Source organism: Pleurodeles waltl, chromosome 2_2 (assembly GCF_031143425.1).
Source record: "Pleurodeles waltl isolate 20211129_DDA chromosome 2_2, aPleWal1.hap1.20221129, whole genome shotgun sequence".
In the NCBI taxonomy this organism is placed as follows: domain Eukaryota; kingdom Metazoa; phylum Chordata; class Amphibia; order Caudata; family Salamandridae; genus Pleurodeles; species Pleurodeles waltl.
Genome location: NC_090439.1, coordinates 160,637,685 through 160,663,688, shown reverse-complemented (window position 1 = coordinate 160,663,688; position 26,004 = coordinate 160,637,685). Strand labels below are relative to the sequence as shown.

General features: G+C 45.2%; 1 protein-coding gene across 2 annotated transcripts in view; it reads left to right on the top strand.

Moving 5' to 3' along the window:
- The window catches only part of GALNT1 (polypeptide N-acetylgalactosaminyltransferase 1), a 684,180-nt gene that overhangs the window by 534,036 nt on the left and 124,140 nt on the right, over positions 1-26,004 (top strand). For both annotated transcript variants that reach the window (XM_069219558.1, XM_069219557.1), the window contains exon 9: positions 10,815-10,954. In XM_069219558.1, the coding sequence (XP_069075659.1) occupies positions 10,815-10,954 (140 nt within the window). The remainder of the gene's footprint in view (positions 1-10,814; positions 10,955-26,004) is intronic.

Here is a 26,004-nt window from a genome sequence, read left to right as displayed (position 1 = left end):
GCAATCCCTGGTAATGAAAGGGACCAAGGATAATTGCTTGTATCGACCAATGAGAGGAAACCTACTATACATGCCAGATGGTGCAGTGATGTCTGGTTCTTGGCGGACATTCTGCTTAATTCATGCTATATCTCAGTTTGCTCGCAGGAAGACTGGCATGGCCTTCACTGAGTCCACCCAAAACCCCAGCAACAGCAGTGACTGCGAAGGGCATAAAGCTGCCTTATTTTCATCCACCACAAACACCAATGATCCCAGGAGATGGACCATCCCCTGTAACTGATGAGTCAACGTCAGAAGACATTGGTGCATAAGCAGAATATCGTCCATATAGACGATCAGGCATCCCCCTGTGCTCTCAAATGCCCTACTACCGTTTTTAGCAGTTTGGTGAAACACCAAAGAACAGAAGATAGCTCAAAAGGAAGGATTATGAACTCGAATATCAGAGACCTCCATTGAAATTGGAGGAATCGCCTGAGAGAGACACAAATGGGAATTGTGAGGTAGGTGTATGAGAGATCCAGGCGAACTATCCAGTTGTTCACTTGCAACAGATCTGAGTAGGTGAATACCCTCCATCTTTAAATGGCGTTACGCCAGCCACTTGTTGGACTCCTTGAAATTGATAATCGGACGTTGACCCCTGTCTCTCTTTTCTACTAAGAGATTGCTGAGGAACCTCGACGGGTGTAGTTTAGTCTGGACGTTCGTGCCCTAGTCCAGTAGTTGCACCACCTCCTGATCTACCAGAAGGGTCTGGTCCAGAAAGAATGTCAGTGGAGAGGGTCTCGGAGGCTGATGTGGGGTGCCATAGACTTATATCTGGAAGCCACAGACTGTCTGAAGGACCCATACGTCTGACAAGAGATTCTCCCAGGTGCTCGAAAATTGTGCAACTCTGCCCCCAATATTTAACCCATCTGAGTGTTGCACTCTTACCTTGGGGAGCACTGGAGATACCGGAGCCTCTGAAACCTTCTCATGACCCACGGCGACGGGGTAACTTCCGGTGGGGTAGAAGTTCCCGCATCTGGCAGGATCTTGCCATTGGCCTCGGCAGGAGTCACTCCCCTGGTTGGAGGCTTGTTGAAAAGCACAGTAGGTCGGGAACCTCCTACCATGACCAGCTTTGGAAAAGCATGGGGAGTAAACACTCTTTTGAGGATTGGGCCTCGTCGATGGAGGTAAAGATATTCACAAATTTCCCCAATTCCTTGACAAATGGGTCTCCAAATAGATTACCTTGGGCTACTGGCCCTGCCTCTTAAGTTGACAGCTCTCCCAGGTTAGGATCATTTCTGATCAGTAGTAATTTCCTCTGATCTGTGGAAAGAGAACAGTTGGCGTTTCCCAGGAATATTAGCACCCGCTGGGCCCAGTTAGATAAGGTATTTGGGGAAGTAAAGGGAGCCAGAGGCCCTAGCGTCCTCAACCATATCTAGAATTTTTGCTAAGGGCCATACAACATCCAGGAGTGTGTCCTAATAGGAACACGATGAGCGGTCTATCCCTTTTTTGGGATCACAAACGTACTTTGCCAGAAAGGTAGCCATCTTGGAATCTGTTTCCTGGTTAAGATCAAGGAGGGATGGGGACATTCTACTTGTAGACAACTCCTTACCTCCTTATCCAATGGTTTACAAAGGCGGCTGGCCATATAGGAATCCACCTTAGGACCTGGGCACCATTCGGAGGAGCGAGGATGCAATAGCTCATCGGGATCCATCATATCGAAGGCAATCGATGGAGGGGGATTATCCCTCTGGGCATTGTCATTGGGAGGATAGGCCTTAGAGGACAGATGCCATGACCTGCCAGGGTCCTTATTCCTGTCTGAAGTGTTGGGACAATCATCCCTCTCTGCCCCATTGTCAGGGGAGGTGAAGGGGAACCGATCCTTGAGGTCTGTGAAGACCAGAGGAGGGGGTTGGGAGTCTATGAAAGCATTTTTCAGGGGTGTGAAGGCATCTAGATCAACACCTTATCTGCCTCTTTGGCCTTGGCCGAATTTTCCCTCAACCAGATTCTGTTGCAGAAAGAGTTCTTCATACAGGTACATGCAAATAGAGCACTCATGTTCTACATTGATAGAAGTAAAACTTTAAGACAGTCTAAACAACTTTGTTGCCTTTTCTCCACCAAAGGCAGCCCTATATCCAAATCAAGTATAGCCAGATGGTTAGTGACATGTATTTAAACTTGCTATCTTAAAGCCAAAAGACTATTACCAGTTCCTCCCAGAGCACACTCCTCTCGCAAAAAGGGAGCAACTATAGCTTTTTTAGGAAATATCCCCATAGCTGACATGTAAGTCATGGTCCACATCACAAACCTTTACCAAACATTACTGTGTGGCTGTTTTAGCATTCCAGCAAGCCAGTGTGCGCCAGGCAGTGCTGTGTACCCTTTTTCAAAACATTGCAACACCCACAGGTTAGGTACCACTTCTAAAGGGGGACTGCTTTACAGTCTATGCTCAGCATATAGGGGTATGCAGGGCATGTGAATCTACAGCACTACATGCCAAGCACAGATGCTTACAACGTAAGTAACATAATCCTTTTTGGGGGGTTCTGCCCTACCCACCCTTGAACATTAAAAAGACCCTTACCACCCTATACCAACCCTAAAAATACCCGTACTACCCTTTGACCACCACCCATCCAATCACCCTAAAAACGCCTTTACCATCCTATACCTCTACACATACCTAAACCCTAAAAACACCCCTACCATATATATATATATATATATATATATATATATATATATATACACATTTATAGAACATTCCTGCTGCAAGAAAGAGCGCAAATTAAAAAGTGAAGCCCTGTAATTAGTCAAGAGGCCTGTTTTTCCTGTGACCCTTACCACACTCGCGGGAGCGAGAGGTCTTCTGCGAGTGCTCTGATTGGCTGGCTGTTGGAATTTTAGAAAAGAAATGGCCGCCATTTCTGTTTACTGAGAAATTGCAAGTGTGGTAATGAAGTAAAAAAGGTATATAAGGGTGCAGCAGAATGGCATACCTTCGCCCTAGATTTAGAAAGGAGGCGCCTAAGGGATAAAAACTGTGTAGAAAATAAATGTATACTGTTTTTCAGTAATATTTATAATCTTGCAGGACTCAAGTGGGATTTTGAATAGTAAAAAGGGGTAGGTGAGCTGTCAATGCACTCTACTAGGAGAAATGGATATTATGCCACTTGCCATGGAGAGATGTGTGAGACATAAGTACTGTGAAGAAATGAATGTTGGTTCTTTTTTTGTAAAAGTGATACAATTTTGCAAGACTCTCATGGAATCATGAAAAGAAGGAGGAGGTGATCTTTTAATACACTCTGATATACACACTGTAGGAGTCTTACTGGACAGGGTATTTATCAGAGTCTCCTATTTACGCCCATTGGCTTGGGAACAGTTCCTACTATGCACACCTGGCATCTGAGAGCGCGGTCTGAAGGGAAAGGCAATTCCTTCCCCCCTCCTATTATGTGTTTTCGGCCCCAGGGGTGAGCTCCCCAGAGGCTCGGGAGTGGGGTGCACGGCTCCGCTCCCCATAAAAAATATTGTCCCCGGGGGTGGGCTTCCCAGGGCCTCTAATGGCTTGGGAAAGGGGAGGCCCCTCTGGGGCCTACCCCTACCCTGATCCATATATCTGTTTTTGCTTTTTTTTTTTTAAACTTCAAGTCGGGGGTGGGGGGAGTAAGTCTCAGTCCTGTAATGGCTGCCAGCAACATTTTTCTTATGTTGCTGGCAGCCAGTCCGAACTCTCGCTCTTGGTGGTGTGATACTCCTGTGGGGGAGAGATGACCCAAACGAAAATAAAGCTCCTTGGACCAATCATTACACTCTGTCTTTTAAAGTGGTGCTCTCGCAAGAGTCTCAGTGACTCTTGTGAGCCCAACAGTTCAAATATGCAATTATTTTTCACCTTTTGTTTCTTAAAAACTACTGAACAAATGTACACCAAATCACAAAAAGCCCCATCTGTGGACCAAAAGCTAGCTTCCTGCTGAATTTAGTGTAATTCTGTTGAGCAGTTTTTGCTGTAGCCATGTTTAAAGAAGTCTATTGAAAATGCATGGGGTTTTTAAGTTTTTGGACCCCACTTTTTTTCTCAGACCCGCTTGACAGATCACCCCGAAACTTTCCAGGGAGGTGCTGAGGTGGATGAAGATTTTTTATTTTAATTGAGTTTCAAGAAGATTAGTTAAATAGGGCCAAAGTTATTAGCAAACCAAAAAACAGTCCTTCTTTGTGACCTAACTATAACTACCTACTGGCGGCCCCCAGTAGGTGATATATATGTTTACCTTAAATATACTTACCTTTGTGGTAAGGGATTTGCGTGTAAATGCAATGCGTGGTAAAGGTACTGCGTGGTAAAGGTACTTCGTTAAAGGTGTTGCATGGCAAAGAGTGTTGTAAAAGCTGTTTCCCGATGTAAACATCTTAGGTTACTATTACTATTGATGGCATAGTTTCTGGTGACACTGGAACTAGATCTCAGATATCACTTTGTTCTATTTAATAAAATATTGATATAAACCACACTGTAGTAATTTTTTTACAAGGGTAACTGGAGAACAGATTACCATGCACTTGGAAATATTGTGCCCCAGATACAAAGATTTATTTTCAATTTTACACTACCACCTTTAGTAGTTTATAAATGCTCTCCTTTTAGTTGGTAGAGGAAGTGTTTATCAATTATTACAAGGATGTTATATAGTGACATAATTGTCATCCTGCTACCACCAACTATGAAATCTGTGTGATACCTTCCTTTGTTAATGGTCTTTATAATTTTGAACTGAAATTAAATGAGAGCTGCAAATATTGAGCATTTAGTGAAGTCATCAATTTTAGCGATATATAAAATCCCACAACAGTGGATACTTAATGAGGGAAATGTTTAAGTGGCAGTTGAAAAGTGGGGTCTTTTTTCTGTTATTTGGGTTGCCATAAGCTCTTCACGATGGGCCAACACCATTGAAACACGATAATGTTTGGCTTCTCTTAAATGATCAGCAGTGCTTTAAATGAGTAGGTACTGTCCAGTACTGAGTGCCCACACTTTTTTCAGTTGAAAGGGAGAATACCCGCACTTCTCAGCACTGATGCAGTACATTACAAGGGATGAGTACCAACACTTCTCAGAACAAACTGGTACTCTAAATAGTGAGAGCTTGCAGTTGTATATTTCATTTAAAGCACTGGTGATAAGGTGTGAAGAAGTTAGAGTGGGGGGTAGATGATACAACTGCAATTGGTGTCGTCCGGAACAGAACAAGAGTTTATTAGTTGGATGTTTAAAGTAATTTGTCCAATTGTAATTCTATTAGCAATAGTTCCCAGAGGCAATTTGATTTGCAGACCGTGCTTAGCTACACCCGTGAGCTGGGCAGGTCGTACTGAAGACAGTGGTCAGTGCCATTGCTGGACACGTGCGGCCTGCAGTGCCTGTCACAACGCCATCCTATGAAATATTCTGTGCCCCTGCACTTTTTAATTATTTCTTTATGAATCGATTTATTTATCCACTATTTAAGCACTTCATAAGAGAATTGATTACACGGGGAGGTGGCCTATCGCAATAATCATGGGCACCAATGTCAGAGGTTGGGCATTCTTTCCTACCTGCCTCGGTTATGAGTCTGTTGATATACATTGATTCAACTGAACTATTGTTTTAAGGTAATCTAATAAAAAAGTATTAACAAAAACATACTTTTTGTTTGTTAAAAACAGACATTGTTTAACCTGACTACTATAGGCTCAGTCCAGGGTGCAACACTTCAGTGACTATAAAATGGCTGCTCCTTGTATTGGACGGGCCTGGATCCTACGACTGAGGGCAGTAGTGTTAAAATATATGCCGAAAAAAGTGGTGAAAGCACGGAGTTGGAGGTATTTGTTCACTGTGTGGAGTAGAATAGACTTAGATGCCATTTCCTTTAGATGGGTACGCTAACGTACGGGGCCTGCGACGAGGATTAGAACGGGCACATTATCTCCGCTTCTCGCACTTTTGAGAGAGATGCAACAGGGCTGCCATTTTCCCCACTTGTCTTTGTTAATGGCAGTGGAAACCCTTTGCGAATATTCATTGACAGGATGGGGTGTGGAGGGTGAAACTCATGTTTCGTTGTATGCCCAGCTGCCATGCTTTTTTCCCCTTAAGCCTTTTAGGTCTTCGATCAGAGAGAAGGCCTTTGCGTTCAGTCTTACAAGTTTGGCAATGGTTTTTATCTGGAAACCAAAACTGACAATGTTCTCTAAATCTAGAACCTGGATTGCCATATTTAAGCATGCACCCCCATTCAGAGTTCGGTCCCATGATTTTTTTCCATAGCAACTGCTTTAAGGTGTGGCTGTTTGTAGTTTTAAGATATATGCTACCCGTTTTGCCCCCAGCACAGTTTGCTTCAAGATGTTCACTTCCAGCCTGATTTGGGATTGGGTGGTGCACTCTGGCAGAGCAAACAGTTTTATGTACTGCATGGTTTGCAGTTTGTCTAGCTTGAATAGGTAATCTTTAACAATTATAGCACCATGTAATAGGGTAGACATCACTTCTGTAGCAACCACAGTCAACAGATGTTGTAGGCTAGGCCCAGTCAGGTTCCTTTTTAGTTGCCCCATTGCCTGTGATAAATGCATAGAGGAGGTCTTTACTGCCTCCTCTTGAGCACCTTGCCACCCTTTCATTCAGATGCACTCCCAGGTACTTCAGTGATTTTACACTACTCTCTAGCTCCTTCCACAAACCATGCACCTTTCTTGAGTTTCCTGCCAAATATCATTGTTTTTGTTTTCTCCAAATTAATTCTATCTTAATCAATGGTGCAGTATTGGACCAGGGCATTGAGAGTGCTTTGCAACCCTCCTTGAGTGTGTCCAAAATAACCATATCAGCGTATTGCTATATTAAAATGTTCCTGTCAGCTGGGTGGGGGGGAGATATGCTCTGACACTGATCAAGTTGCTTTGCAGCTCCACCATAAAGAGGTTAAACAAGAGGAGCAAGGGTGCATCCTTGTTTAAGGCATTTATCTGTACACGTTTTCAAAGGTTGACCCCTTATTTGTCTGTTTGATTTTTACCCAGGTCTCGCTATATAAAGACTCAGATGCTTTAAGTAGGCGAGGTGGAATACCCCAGCCGTTCAACTTGTCCCACAGCCCTGCTCCTGGTATATTGTTGAAGGTGTTAGTGAAGTCTGTAAATGCTGCGTATAGTGGCAGGGCATTTGACCAGTATAGTAGGAAAGGTGACGAGCTGTTTCAGTGTTGTACCGAGTGCTCCTCGCCCCAGTCAAAATGGTCTGTTGAAACCCTGAAAGATAATACATTTGTGAACAATATTGGTAAATCCATTGAGGACACAGACTAGAGAAGGATATTAAATGTTAATCCTTGAGTTTCCAGGAATGCTTGGTTTAAATGCATAAAATTCAATGTTGTTTATAGATAATACATAATGGCTAGTAGAATTTTCTAATTGCACTTGATGCTGCAACGCAAATGCAGGTTTCTTCCACATGTTGTGAGGGTGCCCCTACTCAGTTACTGATGAGTGGTCACCCTAACCCTAAATGAAGCCAGCTCACCTGAGGCCTGCTTGCTGGCTCATTTTCCACCCCCCCCCCCCCCCCAATGAAAAAAGGCCATAAATAGATTTGCCGACCTACACATAGGGAGGCGGAACAGCTCGACGAATTGGATGTTGATAAAGAAACCTAGCAGGATAAATGGAAATCTGACCCTCCGAAGCAGGCTGAATATGAGAGTATTTTGCTACATATGGAGGCTAAGAAAGGGCTGAAGAATCCTGACCTGGCTCGAGCGTGGGATCAGATACGAGTCAATTTTAGTGAGGCTGGATGGGAAGCAGGCATAACAAGCAGCTGCCAGACGTAAAACAGGTCTCAGTCAGTATTTTTAAAGCATGACTACTCACCCATGAGGGTCTCAAGGCGTTGGGGGTGAGGTGGGGGGGAGGGGTCTCATCCAAAGAGCCACGTCTTGAGGTTTTTCCTGAAGATGGTAAGCGACGAGCTTTGTCTGAGGTACAGTGGGAGGTTGTTCCAGCTCATCGCTGCAGTGTAGGTAAGATCGTCCACCGTCAGTGGTTTTGCGGATGCGAGGGACGGTGGCCAGGGCCATCTGGGCGGAGCAGAGGGATCTGGCTGGAGTGTGGAAGGAGACGTAGTGGTTCAAGTAAGCTGGTCCTGCGTTGTGTATGGCCTTGTACTTGTGGGTGAGAAGCTTGAAGGTGATTCGCTTCTCGACTGGTTGCCAGTGGAGGGTCCTCAGTGTTGGGAGATGTGTTCTCGGCGAGGGAGGTCCAGAATGAGTCTGGCGGTGGCATTCAGGATGAGTTGAAAGTTCTTGATGTTCCTAGTTGAGGTGCCGGCATAGAGGGCGTTGCCGTAGTAGAGCTTGCTCGTGACTAAGGCGTGGGTGACTGTCCTGTGACAGTCTGCTGGGATCCATCTGAAGATCTTCCAGAGTTTGTGGAATGTGTGCCAGCAGGAGGAGGCAACAGTTTACCTGGCGGGTCATGGATAGGGAGTAGTCGAGGATGATTCCTAAGTTGCGGGCATGCTTGCTCGGTGCAGGGGGAAGGGAGCGGGGTGCTGAGGGATGTGGGCCACCAGGAGTCATCCCAAGCTGAGGTGGCGTTTCCGAAGATGATGAGCTCTGTCTTGTCAGAGTTGAGCTTGTGGCAGCTTTCTCTCATCCAGGTGGCGATGGCTTCCACTCCTGCGTGAAAGTTCCTTTTGGCCGTGTCCGGGTCTTCGGTAAGGGAAATGATGAGTTGTGTGTCATCGGCATATGACACAATGTTCATACCGTGGATTCTGACGATGGCAGCAAGAGGGGCCATGTATACGTTGAACAGTGTGGGACTCAGTGAGGATCCTTGGGGAACTCTGTAGTTGACTCCTCTGGGTCTGGAGGTATAGGGCGGGAGTCTGACCCTCTGCATCCTCCCAGAGAGGAAGGAGTGGATCCATTTCAGGGCTCTTCCGCTGATTCCTATGTCGTGGAGTCTGGTGCACAGAGTGCTGTGGGAGACGGTGTCAAAAGCTGCTGAAAGGTGGAGGAGTATGACTGCTGCGGTGAGGCCGCGGTCTAGGAGTAATCTGATGCCATCTGTGTCTGCCAGGAGTGCTGTCTCCATGCTGTGATTGCTGCAGAAGCCGGACTGGGAGTTGTTGGCCTCAATGAAATTCCGTGGTTGTGCGTTGATTGCTTTCTTTAGTACTTTGGTGGGGGTACGGTAGCAACGAGATGGGCTGAACATTCTTTAGTTCTGATGGATCGGCCGAAGGTTTCTTCAAGAGAGGGCATATTTTGGTGTGTTTCCAGTCCTCGGGGAAGGTGCCCGTGCTGATGGAGCAGTTGATTGTGTTACGAAGCTGGGGGCGATGGATGCGCTGGCTCTGATGTATATGTGGTTCGAGCAGGGGTCCGACGGGGCTCCAGAATGGGTGCTATTCATGATGTTGACTGTGTCCTCTGTGGTGAGCGTGGACCAGTTGTGGATGGTCTGGGTGGGTTCTGGGGGGTAAGTCGGGCGCAGTTTTGGTGCCAGGTGACAGGAAGCTGTTGTAGATGTCCTGGATCTTGTGGCGGAAAAAGGAGGCAAGTTTGTCGGAGAGGTCCTGTAATGGGGGGATGCTGGTGGCTTCAGAGGGGGTATCTGTGAACTTGTTGATGACTTAGAAGAGTTCCTTTGAGTTGTGTGCGGATGAGTTGATGCTCTCCCGGAGTGCGTCCTACCTTGCGTGTTTGATTTTTCATCAGTGGGCGGCAGTTGCAAGTCTGAATGAGTCGAGGTCTTTGCTGAATTGGCTGTACATTTTTTCTCTAAACGTCTGCGGTTTTGCTTTGATTCTTGGAGCCTTCTTAGGTATGCATTTGGCTGATGTCAGCTGGAGAGAGGCTAAAGGGTAGAAAATGCAAGAGTGAAAGAACGACAAAAGAAAAGGAAAATATTTATGTGGTCTATGACAGAGCACTTATTTCGAAGTGGACTGAGGCCAATACTAAGGAAGAATAAGAGTCCCTCAATAGAGATTTTTCCGAACCAAGGGCCATATGTACGAACACATTTTCCCATGGACACAGAATGGTTAAAATCCCTTTGCTACATATGGCCCCAAGACACTAAAAAATAGATGTGCTGAAAGAGGTCCCTTTTAGTATTAGTATTACAGGTTACCCAGGACAGGTGAGCAGAATTATGCGATTATAAGATAGGAACCTAAAATAATGATATGGTGAGAATTTTCTTTCTCCTAAGGAAATTGACAGTTACAATAAAAATAGTGTATTTTTCAAAGACTGTTCAGCAGTGGCATATAGCAGACGTGCTCTCTGCCCTAATGTTTGTACAAAACATGCCACCACCCCTAATTTCTTAGTAAATACCTGCCACAGTTTGGTGCAGTGGTGCCCCTCAGATCCTTTAATCCCAGTGCCATTGCACCTGCTGCTCTATTGACAGTTACGCCTCTGGTGTTAAATATTATGTGCCATTGGTCTTACATGTGTTGGAATGTTGTCCATCCTGTCATAGTAATCAGCTGTAACCACTTGTGCAGTTAGTCAGTGGCTGAGAACCATTGAGAAATATTCTCTTTTTAGAAAATGAGTGCCACATTTGCACTTCTGGGTTGGCACTTGGGAAGTGAATTCTTGTCTTGAAATACAATTTTGAACACTTTCTGCTTCAGTTTCAGAAATCCAGGAAAAGTAAGACGACACATGTTTATTCAATAAAACACTTTGTCTCCACAGGTGTTACAAAAGTGGATTTTGGAGACATATCTACTCGACTTACTCTGAGAAATAAATTGCACTGCAAACCATTCTCTTGGTATCTAGAGAATGTGTATCCTGATTCCCAGATTCCACGGCATTATTTCTCTTTGGGAGAGGTAAGAAATTGCACATAGCACAGTTGTACCACACCCCCAAACATTGTATACTATTCAACAGTTTTAGCGTTCAATTTAACAGTTTCCTATGTAGTGACTGTTTACTTAACAGTACCTTTCATCGTATCCCAGTTGATACATTATAAACAATGCTTATAACGGCTAGAATCTTCGTCAACGTTTCTAGTATGGTGAGCCAATACTGCAGCCGTAGTTAGGCCCCTTTTTCAATAGTAACGTACGACTGTCCCTTAACCAGACACAACTTTCTGAGGAATCAGCTGCTCCCATTGATTTCCAATTTGTGTGACTTTTAATTTTTTGTAGAGCTACCTCGAGGGTGTAGGGGGCATTGTATTGTCACCTGATGATAACTAGGACAACTTTAGAGCTGTTCTTAAGGTGAAGGACAAATTGTACAGTTGAATATTGTAAGTTGTTTATTACTAGTATGCTCAACATAACGCTTAGGAAAAGAGGCTGCTGCTTGCATGTGCTCATACTGCCATTGTAAATATCCCGTTAGTGGCATACTTAATATCTATTCTCATGTATTTTCTTAGGTCGTGATGAACAACTATGCAAGAGCTGAAATTAATTCCAGCTTTATTTCCTTTGTTGGGAAAGCCACGTTGGCTTTAAAAGGCAATAGCAGCAAGGTGATAGAAGGAATGCTTGAATTAATCTCCGCTACTGACAATCCCTCTGGGCTGCATGCCACACCATCATTTTTCGCCCACTGTGCCATTCAATACAAAAACATACTATGCAGCCCAAACTGCCAGGCCAGGTCCCCTCCAAATGGGAAGTAAAGCAACGCCAGATGGGTTTCGACCTAATTAGGTCTCATCACTGAGGTATAGCTTGAGTCTTGTAGCACAGTGTGCACGGGCATCCCCTTCCCACTACTGTACTCTATCTGTCACTTAAAAAAAAAAATGTATATATACTCCAGGGTGATGCCCTAAGTGGAACGCTTATACCCAGACATGGGCACGTACATATTATGCCTCCGGAACCAACATATACCCAGCTAATGAGTCTGAAACTGGTCCTCGGTTACTTGTGGTCTGGTTCAGGGAGGATCTGGTCTGGCAGTTCAGGCTGGACCGTTCCCATTGGAGTAGGATTTGCATATGTCTAGGTCCAAACTGAGGTAGCATTGTGTGAAAAATCACGATTGACTGGCGTGTGCCCCTTAGTGTTGGACCTGGCCCTTTCACAGGGTCATTCCACAGACTTTTTGCCTTTTGCCTCCTTATTTTTCTGACCTTTGTTGTCTAACGTTATGACTCTGAGCACTTTTTCACTGCTAACCAGTGCTGAAGTGCATGTGCTCTCCCTTGTAAAATTGGTATGATTGGCTTATACCTAATTGGCATATTTAATTTACCTATAAGTCCCTTGTAAAGTGGTATCCCTATACCCAGGGCCTGTAAATTAAATGCTACTAGTGGGCCTGCAGCACTGCTTGCGCCATCCACTGAAGTAGCCTATCAAATGTAGCTCAGGCCTGCTAGTGCAGGGCCTGTGTGCGCAGTTTTCTGCCACAGGGACCTGGCATCTAAATTTACTTGCCAGGCCCAGAACTCCCCTTTTACTACATGTAAGTCACCCCTAAGGTGCGCCCTAGCTAGCCCTATGGGCAGGGTGCCATGTATGTAGAAGGCAGGACATGTGCCAGGTTGCGTGGCATGTCCTGTAGTGACAAACAGCCTAACTTGGTGTCTCACTGCCATGAGTGCTGCCTTCTCATAGGGTTATATTGGAAATGCCCTGCCTTATGTGTAAGGGGTATTGTCTGATTTATGAGGGGTAGTGTAGGCATGTTTGGTATGGTTCTGATAGTGATAAGAAATGCTGCTTACTGGTGTAGGTGTATTTTTGTTATTACTATTACAGAAATGCCACTTCTAGAAAGTGCACATATATCTGTGCTTATGACTCTGGTGTTTTTGCAGCTTGGCTCCAGTCCTCATCTGGGCAAACTGACAGCTGGTCTTTGTGCGTACTTTTCAGACAGCCTGTACACAGGGAGGGTGGAGGTGTCACAGAGGTACATCTACATATTGTATAGCCTTCCTGGGCTGAGAGAAGGGAGAGGCGGGGCAGACCTGCATTTGTAAAGGCTGTGCCCTGGCCTCACATAATAGGGTTGTTTACTCCCCACTGATGTTTGGAGCCTGTGCTGAAGGAGAGAAGAGGCACTCCCGGAACCAGTTGTAGCTGGTTGGAACCCCTTCTCCTCATCATTGACAAATACACTGCAATTTAGTATAAGTACAGAGGAATTTTTCCCCACAATTTAGACACTCTGGGAACTCCAGTAACCTACTGGAAACTGGACACAGGACACTGCTGAATGAACTCACCAGGACCCACCTTGGACTGCTGCTGCAGTGCTGACCTGTGACCTGCCTGGTCACTAGGAGGAACTGCCACCATCTGCATCCCTTGTGCTGGGCACACCAGCCCTGTGCTTCTTTTTGTTTTCACTTGTCTCCACGGGCAGGGTGTCGTGGCCCCTAACATGTGTAACGATCCCCATCACGAGGGGTGCTTCATTATGTGCTGGGACGCTATCGCCGAGTGTAGTGGGGCCCTTGGCGCTCATAGGCACCTCTCTGTGAACGAAATCACCGCTGCAACGCGGGCTGATAATGTCTTAGCGCTTTGAAACGGGCTTCCTGGCTGCCTGCATCACTGCCACATCCCGGGTGCCGAGGAATCACTGTTGCATCCCCAGTGTGCATTCTGTTGTGGGAGCGCGTTGTGCTCTGCCTAGTGCCCCCAGGGCACCAACACGAGGAGAAGAGAAGCGGGCGCGCTCCAGCCGTGCCCCCGGGGGACGTGCACTTCCAGATGTGCCCCCAGGGCACCAGTAGGCACTGTTTCTGTCTCTAGGGAAATCCAGAAGGAGAGAGTAGAGTGGCTCGTGCACCGTGCTGGGTGTGGCCACCCTCCAGAGCAGGATGAAAGCCTCATCGGAGGCCCCTGCTCCAACGTATCCTCACTCTAACAGCCGCTTCGAGGACGTGGGCGGCTATCTATATCCCGCAGGGCAGGGGGAGTGGAAAGGGAGTTCCTTTCCCCCAGGCCACTGCCTTAGGGGCGCGATAACCCCATAACCACACTTTGGCAATTGTTGTGGCCCCCACCTTTGGTTGTAGGGCCAGGGGGGGCCCCATTGATCGCTGGTCCCAGGAGGGGCCCGTCAGGAAATCGAGAGGGTGCTGACCGCCCCCTCTCCCTTAGGAGCAGCATGTGGCCCCGTTGAGCACCTAGGAGCGCCAGGGGCCCTCACCATGATCTACCAGGCACTAGGAGTGCCTTACTCTACAAAATAAGGTACTTTTGGGGACTCTGGGAGGGTGGTATGCTCCAGGGTTATCTTCCTAAAGATGTACGTTTTCTTTGTCTTGCCATATGTGCTCTAATGTTCCTTTTATGGATATGTATGATGTATATATGGTAAGTACATTTACTTAATGTGACTCCTGACTACTGCTTATGTTGCGGAATCCTGGGTACTTATGTGTTCCATTGTGACAACTGATTATTCTTGCAGAGTATTAGTAACTTGTGTAACATTCTGACAACTGCTAAGCTAGCAGGGTATTACTGACCTGTAATGTTCGGCCTAATTATGTTTTATGCAATACAGTTTATTTTTACATAGCTCAGTGTTGTGTTTACTTTGTGGTGTACATCTTGCATCACATGTGTTGTGTGTGTTGTGCAAACGCTTTACACATTGCCTCCGGGTTAGGCCTGACTGCTCGTGCCAAGCTACCAAGGGGGTGAGCAGGGGTTATCTTGGACATGTCCCTGACTAGAGTGGGTGGGTTCTGCCTGGCATAGGTGCATACCCTAGCCGACCAGAAACCCCATTTCTAACATTGGTTGTCAGCAGTGGGGATAGGACTTGCACTTACACAGTACCTTTGTGACTTAATTTTTGCACCGTTCTAAATCTCTTTTTTTAAATTATTCTCCTGTTCTCTCAAACTAGTCATTTTTAGAGTCGAGCCTGCGTTGCATGCGCTCGCGCATGCGTATCGCAGCAAGATGTTTTAGTATTTAGAAAAGGGCTCAGAGCCCTGTCAACTTCACGTCAGTGTTTTTTTATTGGTTTGTGGGCTTGCCTAATAAAATCTGCTTGCTTTGATTAGTCGATGGCACGCATAAGTCATGCCTTTTCCGGTAGCTAGCCCTCCTCGAGCGCAGCAACCAAGTACAGAAAGCATGCGAGGCTCACTGTTTTCCATCGGGCTCGTGGACTTCTTTTTCTTTAATTTACATGTGCGATCTCGCTTTGCAGAAGTCGAGCGCTTTACATAGTTAATTTCACTTTTTCGGGTTATGTACATAAATGCACTTTTGCCCGATAGGTGAAAAGTCGGGTTAGGAGTTTACAACGCGATCAGATCTAACATGAGCAAACGTGAGACCCATTGCATTGAAAATGCTTGTTATTTTTGCTCCTGTTTTGAATACTTGCACTTTGGACTCTTGTTGTTTTATGCTAATGTTTTGTTATTAACAAAATGGAGTCTACCTTTGACATAGATGAGTTGTTGCTTTAGACATCTGCCCAGTTAGATATAGTGACAGATTATTTCAGTTTGGTATGGGGGAACTAGTATGAGATTGGGGTTGTACATCAGGGACATTTCTTTGAATAATTTGAGACAGATTGCAATAAATACCCAAATCCTTCTGTAGCACACATCATTTTACCTAAACCATCGAACTGGCCTCTTTTTGGTTCCAGGGAAGTGCTTTATTAATTGAGAATGCGAAATGTATTTAGTTAGGGGTAGCTGTAAAATCTCTGCATCCTGTGCTCAACCGTTAGCCTTTTAGAATTCCCCTCCCCATTGGGATCACATTAGCCCTTTCAGTGAAAGACAACAGATCAAATCGTCACTCAAAATGACACCTACCCTCTCTCTGTAGAATACTATCAACAAGCTCCTTTTCGAAGCAAAAACTACAAAGCCCTCTAAACCCATGCCGTTCTTGCCCCTGCATTTTTAGATTCACTGGTCTTCAACTTGCCGATTATCTGCGCAACAGAACTCCCCCTTCACCACAAACCCCTTTTATATGCCCCACAAGCAGTAGCGCCTTGCTGTCTTTGTCCATGCCAATTTGGCTCGAGATACTGGCCTGCTGGCATCCAGGTGTGGTGCCAATTTGGTTTGTTGAATTTTATATAATTCTTTTTTTGATATTTCAGTGAAGCACAGGCCTGCGAACCAAATGGGTAAACCGCAATTTAAGATAAAAATTATTGTAATTTCTCTCAGAAAGGAAATTGTTTTTTCTGTGGTATACCAAACATTTGAGGAAATAAAGATTTCTCAAGGTAGGGTGCATGTTTGCGGTAATAGTTTTCTTTTAGGAAATGGGTGTTGCTAGAAATTGTGGCGAACGACAAACACGACAGTTCAACAAAAACATCTGCGCTATTCTTGGGGATAAATGTTATTGTTGCAAAATGCTGTAGGAGGGTGAGAAATAAACACAGGCACTTTATAGAATGCTTCTGGTTAATGTAATCCATTGAAATGAGTGGTTGTATTTTGTGCTATTTCTGGTGTAGACGTATTAAGCAATCTTTCTCTCCATGCTGACGTTATATAAAACCCAGGTATCCTATTTAAAAACCGAAGTTAAGTTTTCCACTTTCCTCACCTTACAGGCACATGCTGACTGAATCCCATACTAAGGCGAGTAGAGGTGTGGGGCACATGGAATCATGTTAGTGAAGCCTTAACTATCTGCCAGCTTTCTGCACAATTCCATGATTTGCTTTAAAGCATGCAAATCACTGTTGGGAAAGTGATGTGTATGGTATAGAGATTAACTTGGAGACTAGTCTCCGGTAACCTAGGTTTTAATACCTACTGCTCATCGCTTGATAGTTACAAATAACTTCACTTTACTTTGCGCTAAATGCAAGTATTTAAGTGTTGTATAACAAAACTGAGCATTCACTCCTCTACTCCGCTCTTGAGTATTTCACATAAGTCATGAAGTGGGGTTGGGGTACTTTGATTAACCCCTCAGAACAAATATTTGACGTTTTACATTTTTACCAGTAAAACATTTCACCCTTAAGGCAAAAATGCCCCAGACTTCCAATGTCAGTTAAAAATAAAAAGGAATCATGGGAAGCATTCAGGTGCCCCTGGGTGTGCACGTGGATTAGCGCCGCCATTTCAGTGAAGTGGAAACGTGCATAAAATGTTTATTTTCGGGTTCTGAAATGATCTTTTGACACGGAAATTGATAGTTTCGTTCTTCCTTCAATTTTTTTCATTAGTTATTTTACGTCAACATGTATCCTTCATGCAATCAGTGTACAAGAAGTGGTTGTTCTTTCACTAGTGTCTTATTAGTAGAGCTATTCTTCACCAAACAATATAATATATTATGTTAATTGGGAAGACCCCAGAATGTTGCACAATATTGAGGACCGATATGAAAAATAAAATATCAACAGGTAACCCCACATATATGTACATATGCGGTACATATATATATATATATATATATTCAAGTTATGGAGATGCTGAGTTAGGAAGAGTAGTTCTATGCTTTCCTATAGACACTTAACTTTCAGTATTCGTACCACGCTACAAAAGTATGGTACCACCATGTTCTGGGAGTCGATATTCAGTAGTGGATTCAGTTGGGAGCAACACAGTGCTGGATTATCTAGGTCTGGTGGTAGCCAGTGCTTTAAATGGAAAAATAGAAGTGCAGGTACTCTGTTCCAGAGTACCTGCTTGTTTCTGAGAAGTGCCGGTACTCTCCAATTAAAAGTATTACGTTTTTCTTGAGATGTGCCGGTACTCTCCCTCTCAAAATAAAAAAGTGCCGGTACTCAGTACCGGAGAGTACCGGCCCATTTAAAGCACTGGTGGTAGCTCAACTCTTAAGCTGTCATAACAATGAAGGATTCAGTTTTGATTGCTTCTTGGCATGCTCAGAAATTTTTGTAGTTTTGTGGAAGCATTTTTTCTTCTGCTCGATTGATAACCTTGCTTTATTTTACTGACCAACTGGCATGGCTCAGGTAAATACATTTTTGCACAAGGCACTACTTTGGTAAAAAAGAAATTTTAAACGGGAGTCCGCAGAGGTATGTCACAGCGTGAGAAATACGGTGATAACTCATCTATTTTACATATATTGATAATTCTACAGCAGCATCTTAGTGCATGTCGTTCAGGCCGTTTAGGTAGATTGTGGAAGTATGTTTCTGTAAAGTCGAAGTTTAGTGCTTACATAAGAGGTTCTTGATGATTTTAGTCTGGTCAAGTTGTGATTAGTGCAGTTGTATTATTTTCGCCAAGGGCTCTGCATCCAGAGACTCTTCGCTGAATTAGATAGTGTAGATCTGTCATTTTGCAAGATTGTAGTACCCTGTAATTTGCTCCTTTAGTAGTTTGTTTGCGGTTTGTGCATGGTCCACATATAAGAGGGCAAGTTTTATTGATGCTTGTGTGGTGGCTTGGTCGATTGTAATTGTTACTCAGTCTGAAGTGATATGGATTTTAAGTCGAATGGTTTGGGTCAGATTTCTGGCATATTTAGGTAGGATCACTAGAGATGTTGAAAAATATTTGAATATTGTTTTATAGCAAGCGCCGACCTCTTGTGGGTACTGCCATTGATTTGCTGTGTAAGACGGAGTTCTTTGTGTGGTAGGATAATTGATACCTTTGGATGTCTTATACTGGAAAGCCAGGGAGCACTCTTAAGGTGCTTAGGTTCTTAAAGAACATAGAACTGCGCCAAACTATAGGCGAGGTGCAGACTTTTAGGGATACATTGAACTTCCTTTATTTGTGAGATTTACATGGTAGGGTATGGTATAGTCCTATGTCAAAGCCTAGGTATCCAGGACGCTTGTCAAAAACTGTAGGAAATACCATGGAAAGGCTCTCAATCATTGCCCAGTGGCGTAACATTAGCCTATACAGTGACTAGGGAGTGTTTTCAAAGTGCATATTGTACTTTATTGTACTAAAAGGTAGTGTTAGTAGGAGAAGGACAATTTAGTTTCAACGTGGGGTCGGTGTGGCAGCCAATATGAAGCAGCCTATGAGAAACAATCTCCAAGTAAGTGTAACTGAAGGGGCCGGGAAAGTAAATTGTGGGGTAGGATTGGAATAGAGTGGCTGGTAGGAGATTTGGAAATGGAAGTATACAATACTATGAATTTGTGTCAGGCCGTGGATCCTGCATGTGCCCTGTGCAGCGGACATTATATGAGATTAAGTAAGCATTTATGACTGGCCTCAAGTGTGTGCGTGATGGAAGGGACAAGGGTTTACAAGGGCAGCTCCATTAGTTGATGGCTTGCCATAAAAAGAAAGGCTGAACAAATAATAGGGGAATGAAGGAGTAGATCCGTTTTATGAACTGTGGTGTAAGAACGGCCTTTCCACACATTATGACCTTAACACTCTGCAGAGATTGACGCAATACAAGTGCATCCCTCAATGGAATTTGAAAAACTATGAAAACGTCGTTCCATTTTCACTAGAGTAAAGTTTTTCCAATATGTGTACATTGGAGGAAAGTCTCATGACCAGCTCAAAAATGTGACTGTAAAATTAAAGAAACCAGCGGTCTACACAAATGCAGTTGTGTCTGTTATTGTCAAAGGTCCATATTGAAAGGTAAGCATCTAATTGTTTTCAGGAGTCATGTGCTTTTTTTCTTTAAAAAAAAAAAAAAAAAAGGAACAGTCACTGTCTCAAAACTTTCCATTTAGAGTCTCAGGAGTTGTTGCTTGACTACCTTCAGGTTATAAATTTAACTCAGAATGTTGCTGGCTGATGTGAGGGATCCTACAAAACAAATTAAGTGATCTTTTTGTCATGATGGATCAAAAGACCTGTTTGGCACTGAGGAGGAGGAACAGAACCATCCAGCTCTTCAGTTGCCGGGGTGGGCAGAGAAATTATGTCCTCTGAAGGTTCTGACATTGAGTAAGAGAAGGCAGAGTGCATAGCCTGTAAGCACTCTGGATCAAAGACCAGGCCCATGCTTAGGGAGCCAGTCCTACCGCACATGCAGCAAGGTCAGCCATCTTGACTGCTAAATTGTCAACAGATGACTGTTGCAGAGCACTGCTCCAGAAGGAGTATCGAGGCCCTACTCCAGCCTGAAAAGGCATTGACCTTTGGGTTTGTCTCTTCTAGCCGGCATCACTCAACCCAGTGTGTCTTTGCTGACCCCAGCAGGACTCCACCTAAAGGTGCTGAACCACTCTGCCTGTTGATGCCCCATTAGTACTGTAGTGTCAAACACCCAGTTTCAGAGCTGAATGTGGTTCCAAAATTCCTGCCTCGGTCTGCTTCAAGAGTGGCACTGATAGAACCCTAGATGTTTTGATCCAACACCTCTAACTGATCAATCCAGCTGCCAGAGGTTTGCGACAGGAGTCAGAACAATATATACATCACCCCTGTACTGTAAGCCTCTTGCTTCTGAGTCTGCACATACTTCTGTATTCTCAAAAAAGGTTAACCTTGTGTACTCCAGGGCCCAAAAGGGTTAGGGACAGGGACAAGATACCACCACTGCCTCCCCTTGCTCTGAAAGTATACAAGGCATTCCCCTTCGCCACTTTCAGCCCCACACTCTCACACCTCTATAGCTTCACTGTTCACAGTCCCCTCCTGCATCTAATTACACAGATTCAGACCCCCGTGGGCCACACCTTCCTGGGGACCTATACTTTGAGCTCCAAGTGCCCAGGGAAGGAGATGACCTATGGGAGCACTGCAGTACTCATCACAGTGAAGAACCAGATCTAGACCCTTAACCCACTAAGCCCTTTTCACCTGAGGACCCCACAATTTATCATGGGGTAATCCAGAGGGCCACTCACCATCACAAGGTGAAAATGAACTTGGTCTAGGATGGAGATGATTTCCTTCTAGAGACTTTTTGCAAAGACAGAGATCGGTACAGTACCTCCTCATGCACACAAAATCTGCTAGCAGTAACTTTCAGCAGACAGTGAAGGCTAGAGTTGACACCCCAACCATGGAGTAAAAGTAGAAATATGCTCCAGATGACCCACTGTATGTCCAAGGTCATATTCCACCCAACTGACTGGTTGCACACATTGCACACCCAACGTGCCTCAGTACAGGTAATGGGTGATGCTCCGCCACATGATTGCAAGCGAAGCACTGCTGCCTGCAAGCATGTGGCTGTGTGGTGACCTCCACACCTGATTGCATTGCTTATTTCATTGGCTCATGTTAGTGCTGTGAAAGACGCAACTTCAAGGAACTGGAAGACTCATCAAATACCTATCTGAGGCACATAGGAAGAGAGGACAGGAGCTTGTAGCGTAGGGCAAGATCATATCAAATGAGAAATATTAGATGCGCCTTAGATGCTCCTTCGGAAGGCATTATTGCTAGCATCCCCCCCCCCTCCATTTACCCCCCCCCATGGACCACGCTTTGCTCCAGATCTGCAGTTACTAACCAAAAGTGCAATAGCATCTTTTGTGCACTCAAGTTGCTCAAATGTTGGAGAAAATCAAAAAGGACATAGCCAAGTTAATGAGTGCTTTAAGTGCCGCCCAGGACATCTGGTCGCGCTAGAATGGATCAGATCTGAAAACTCAAGGCGACCGTGATAAAGCATGGGTCAGATATAGGGACCAACCTTGTCCTTCTCAAAAAGTATCTTTTGGGTGGAGGGTGCATCAACGTTTAGGACCTGAGGCGAGGAGCGGAGGAGGTGATGCACAGTTGATACGTCAGTTCTGAAACACGCAGTCAGGGATGTGTCGTTGGTGAACCCTTGGCAATGAAGGTGATGCGCTGTCATTGAGCTGCACAGTTGGTGATTCGAAAGGAATGTGTTGGAGCGGCGGGCAATGTCTTGGGTGCAAGCTGCACAATTGGTGCTGTGCTACCCTCGTCCTCGGCCGCAACAGCAATGTGTCGAGGAGAGATGTGGCAGCAGTGACGGCGATGCCTGAGTTTTTGTAGCAACAGCTGCAGAACCCATTTCAAAGGGCTTGTGACTGGATTGACACCACTTGGCAAGGCAGGACTCACAGTTGGCAAAGTCCAGGGACTGTAGCAGAGTTAAGTGAAGTCTTTGATGCTCTGAGACTTAAGAACAGAAGGCAAATCATCAAACCCTTGGACTTACTTTGATTCTGGGGATGTAGAGATGCAGGTCCAGTCCTTCCCACTCCCAGTCAAGGAGGGCAGCTCCCAGGCAGAACAGTGCAGTAGTCTAGGAGAGTGACAGTCCTTTCAGAAGCACAGCAGCCCTTCTTTAAGGCAAAATGTCCTCAGACCAAGAAGTGCAATCATTTGGTGGTGTCAGAAGTCCAGTTCTTATGCCCAGTGGTGCCTCTAAGGAGGGGGAGACTTCAAAGAGAGGCCTTCAAAGTGCACAAAGCACCTGCCTTGGCTCCAGACACATTACAGGGGGTTATGCAGCCCTTTGTGTGGGCTCAGGACCCAGCCCATTCCGGTGTGTCAGCTTTTCTTTCCCACCCTGCCCAGCATGCACCATCAGGATGTTGATGGTCCATTGGTCACACCTATACCCCCTTTGTGTGTGTCTGTCTGGATAAAATGCACAAGAGTCCAGCGGTCACCCACCTAGATGTGTTTTTAGAGACAGTTAGACCGCATTAGATTATATTAAGTAAGAAAATACAAACTTTCTGAAAGTAAAAAGAACAGAGGATGGATGGAATGCTGAAGCAATCACACTCACCCCCAGGCACAGAGCTGGGTTTAATCCATCATTTTTTCTGCCCACCATGCCACCCCAGTTGGGGCGCAACCATATGCAAATCATTCTCCTGCACCCATTGGAACAGCCCAGCCCGAACTGCCAAGCCAGGTCCTACTCGTACTGAAAACAAGCATCCTGGGACTTAATTGGTGGTATCACCCCTCATCAGGCAGGCTAGCTTGAATCCAGACGCCATCTGTTTTAACTTTATAAAAGTGGCATTTTCAGAACTACAATTTAAAATCTGACTTCAACATCAAGTTGTGATTGCAGAGATGCCAAACTTGGTGGGGGGGGGAGGGGGGAGGGGCATCTATGTCTTCCCAATTGGTAATTGCACCTATAAAATGTAATGTAATAAGGCAATTCCAGTGTCCACCTATGGAAGAGTTAGGCTTGCAGTAGTGAAAAACAGATTTAATTGTTTTTCACTACCTAGACATGTAAACCGAAAAAGTACATATCCAACTTTTTAAATACGTTGCTCCTTGCTCTTGGGTCTGTTTAGGGCAGTGGTCTTCAAACTTTTCAGTGCCTCGCCCCCCCCCAGTTGAAAAATAAAAATCATTGGGCCCCCCTCGGAATTTTTCACAATTATTTTAGAAAGATGGCAATGTTTAAATAGGTCTAAACCTATATAAACATTGCAATTAGGTACAGTTACCTTTTTAAAACTGCAATAACATGCTTCTGCTTGAAACAAAGGCATGTTATCTGTATAATATTTCTTTTGCCCAGAGTTTGGCACCCCCCCCTGGGATCACTTGAGGCCCCCCCAAGGGGGGCCCGCCCCCCAGTTTGAAGACCTCTGATTTAGGATCTACCTTAGGGGTGACTTATGTGTATTTAAAAGAAAGGTTTGGGCCTGGCCAGAGTTACATTTCCAGGTGAACCTGGCAATTCATTTGTTTTTTTTTCACTAACAGGATATCTAAAACCTAAAAGTACGTGTTCTGCCCTTAGTTACATAGCACCCTGCCCTATCGGCTACCCAAAGCCTTCCTTAGGGGTGGCCTATATGTAATAAGAGGGGATCTTAAGGCTTGGCAACGGGTTTTAAATGTCAAGTCGATATGGTAGTGGAACTGCACATACAGGCTTTTCAGTGGCGGGCCTGAGCCATGTTTGAAGAGCTGCTGAAGTGGGTAGCGCAATCAGTGCTTCAGGCCCATCAGTTGCGTTTAATTTACAGGCCTTGGGCAAATGTAGTGCACTTTACTAGGGACTTATAATTAAATTAGATATGCCAGTTGTGGGTAAGCCAATATTATGTTGTTATAAGCAGAGAGCACATGCACCTTAGCACTGGTTATTAGTGGTAAAATGCCCAGAATCCTAAAGCCAGCAAAACGGATATCAGCAAAACTGGATGTCGAAGGGCAAAAAGTTAACTGAAATGCCAGGTCTTACAGGTGCCCTTCAGTCCTGCTTCCCAAGGTCCACCTTTCACAAGCACCAACCCTGAGGCAGATCCAAGGCTCTAGCATTCACCCAAAGACAGGTGTACCAGCAGCAGTCTTTGAAGTAACTGCAGCACTTTAAAGCCACCTCATTGGCAGTTCCAACCAGGGCACCCCACCCTCAAAGCAGTGACTCTCCTTCCCTTCCTTTGACCACATAACACCTGTCGGGGGGAAGACTGAGGTTCTTCGTGCCTCAGTGGAGAGGAATTAATTACCTTCATTAGAATGGTGTTCTTGGAAGTACAATGGTGGTACTTCCTAGATTTCCACACTAGTCTACCAAACATTCCACCTCACCAAGACATCCTCAGCCCAGACCATCTACATCTGTTGAAGGAGGAGGTGCAGGCGCTCCTAGCCAAAGAAGCTTTTGAGCTGGTGCCCAAACACCAGCGCAAAAAGAATGTGCTTACCCCTACTTTTAATACCCCAAAAATAGGTGCCTCGGATCCTAGACCTTTAGCTGCTGAACTAAGAAATCCTGTTTGAGTACTTTCAAATTACCTCCGTGAAGCAAAGGCATCCCACTGCTCTGTCAGGAAGACTTGATGGTGGTTCTGCACTTAATATACCTGCTTCCCCATCTGGATTCATCCTGCAGACCACCTTTACGTCTGCTCTGTGGACTGCACGGTTAGTTCATAGTTTTCTGTTTCGGGGTCACAAGGACTCTAGAACAGTGGTTCCCAACCTGTGGTCCGGGGGGGTTGTGGGACTGCTTAGAAAATTAACAGATTAGGTCCCCAGCTTTCAGTAATGGCTCTTGGGCGGGGGTGTCCCTGAAATCCAATAATGATTGGGGGGTTGGGGGGGGTCCCATATTCAAGTAATGATAAAGTGAGGGTCCACAAATTCTAGGAATTACTGCTCTAGAATGTTCACAAAGTGTCTAGTAGTGGTGGTGGCACCTAGATGACAGGCTGATCAAGAGCGACAGCAGTCAACAGTGTCTAACATGCACTCAAGCAGCAATGTCCTTACTCCACAAGTTAGGATTCACCATAACACCAAAAAGTCCCACCTGCAGTCCAGCAGACACAGCCTTGCTAGTATCATCCTAAGCACTGTAATTGGGGAGCATGATCGAACCAAGGGAGGGTGCTGTGATTGCAAAAGGTGCTGCTGCCTCTTTTTGAGATAGGTTATCCTCTCACTGTAAGGATTGTAATGGATGGCTTTTTGCATTGCATTGGTGCAGCTCACCAGGTTACATATGTGCCTGCTTCGAGTGCCTCACGCTGTAATGTCACAAGCAGGTGGTCAGTGTGAGGATCTAGTTTTGGAAAATACCAAAACTCCGCCCACTCTCCTGTTGTAACAATGTGTTGCTCTGCAGGCCTTTCCTCATGACAATTAACACAGACTCCGTACCCATGGAGAGGAAAGCTCACCTTCACCACTTGAATGTTGAGGTCCTCTGACATTCAGGGCAAAACAGTCCTCATAAAGGGCAACGATTTTGGCAACCTTTTTAAGCAGGAGGTATCAGCAGATCCACCTATGGTAACTCAGTACACAAGTCCTTCAGAGGTACTTGCGTCAGTGGGGCTCACTGATCATTGACCTGTTTGCCACCCCCGAAAATATAAAATGTGAAAGCTTTGCCTTCTGATGGATACAACTACCTGTGGATTCCTCACCTCATGAATACTCCCATGGCGCCAGCATTCGACGGAAATCTTCTTACTAGTCTCTGCACGTCGACGAGGACGTCACTGTCGCCCACGCGACGCCGTCTGACGTCATACAGGCAATAAGAGGTCCTCGACGACGTGCGGACGT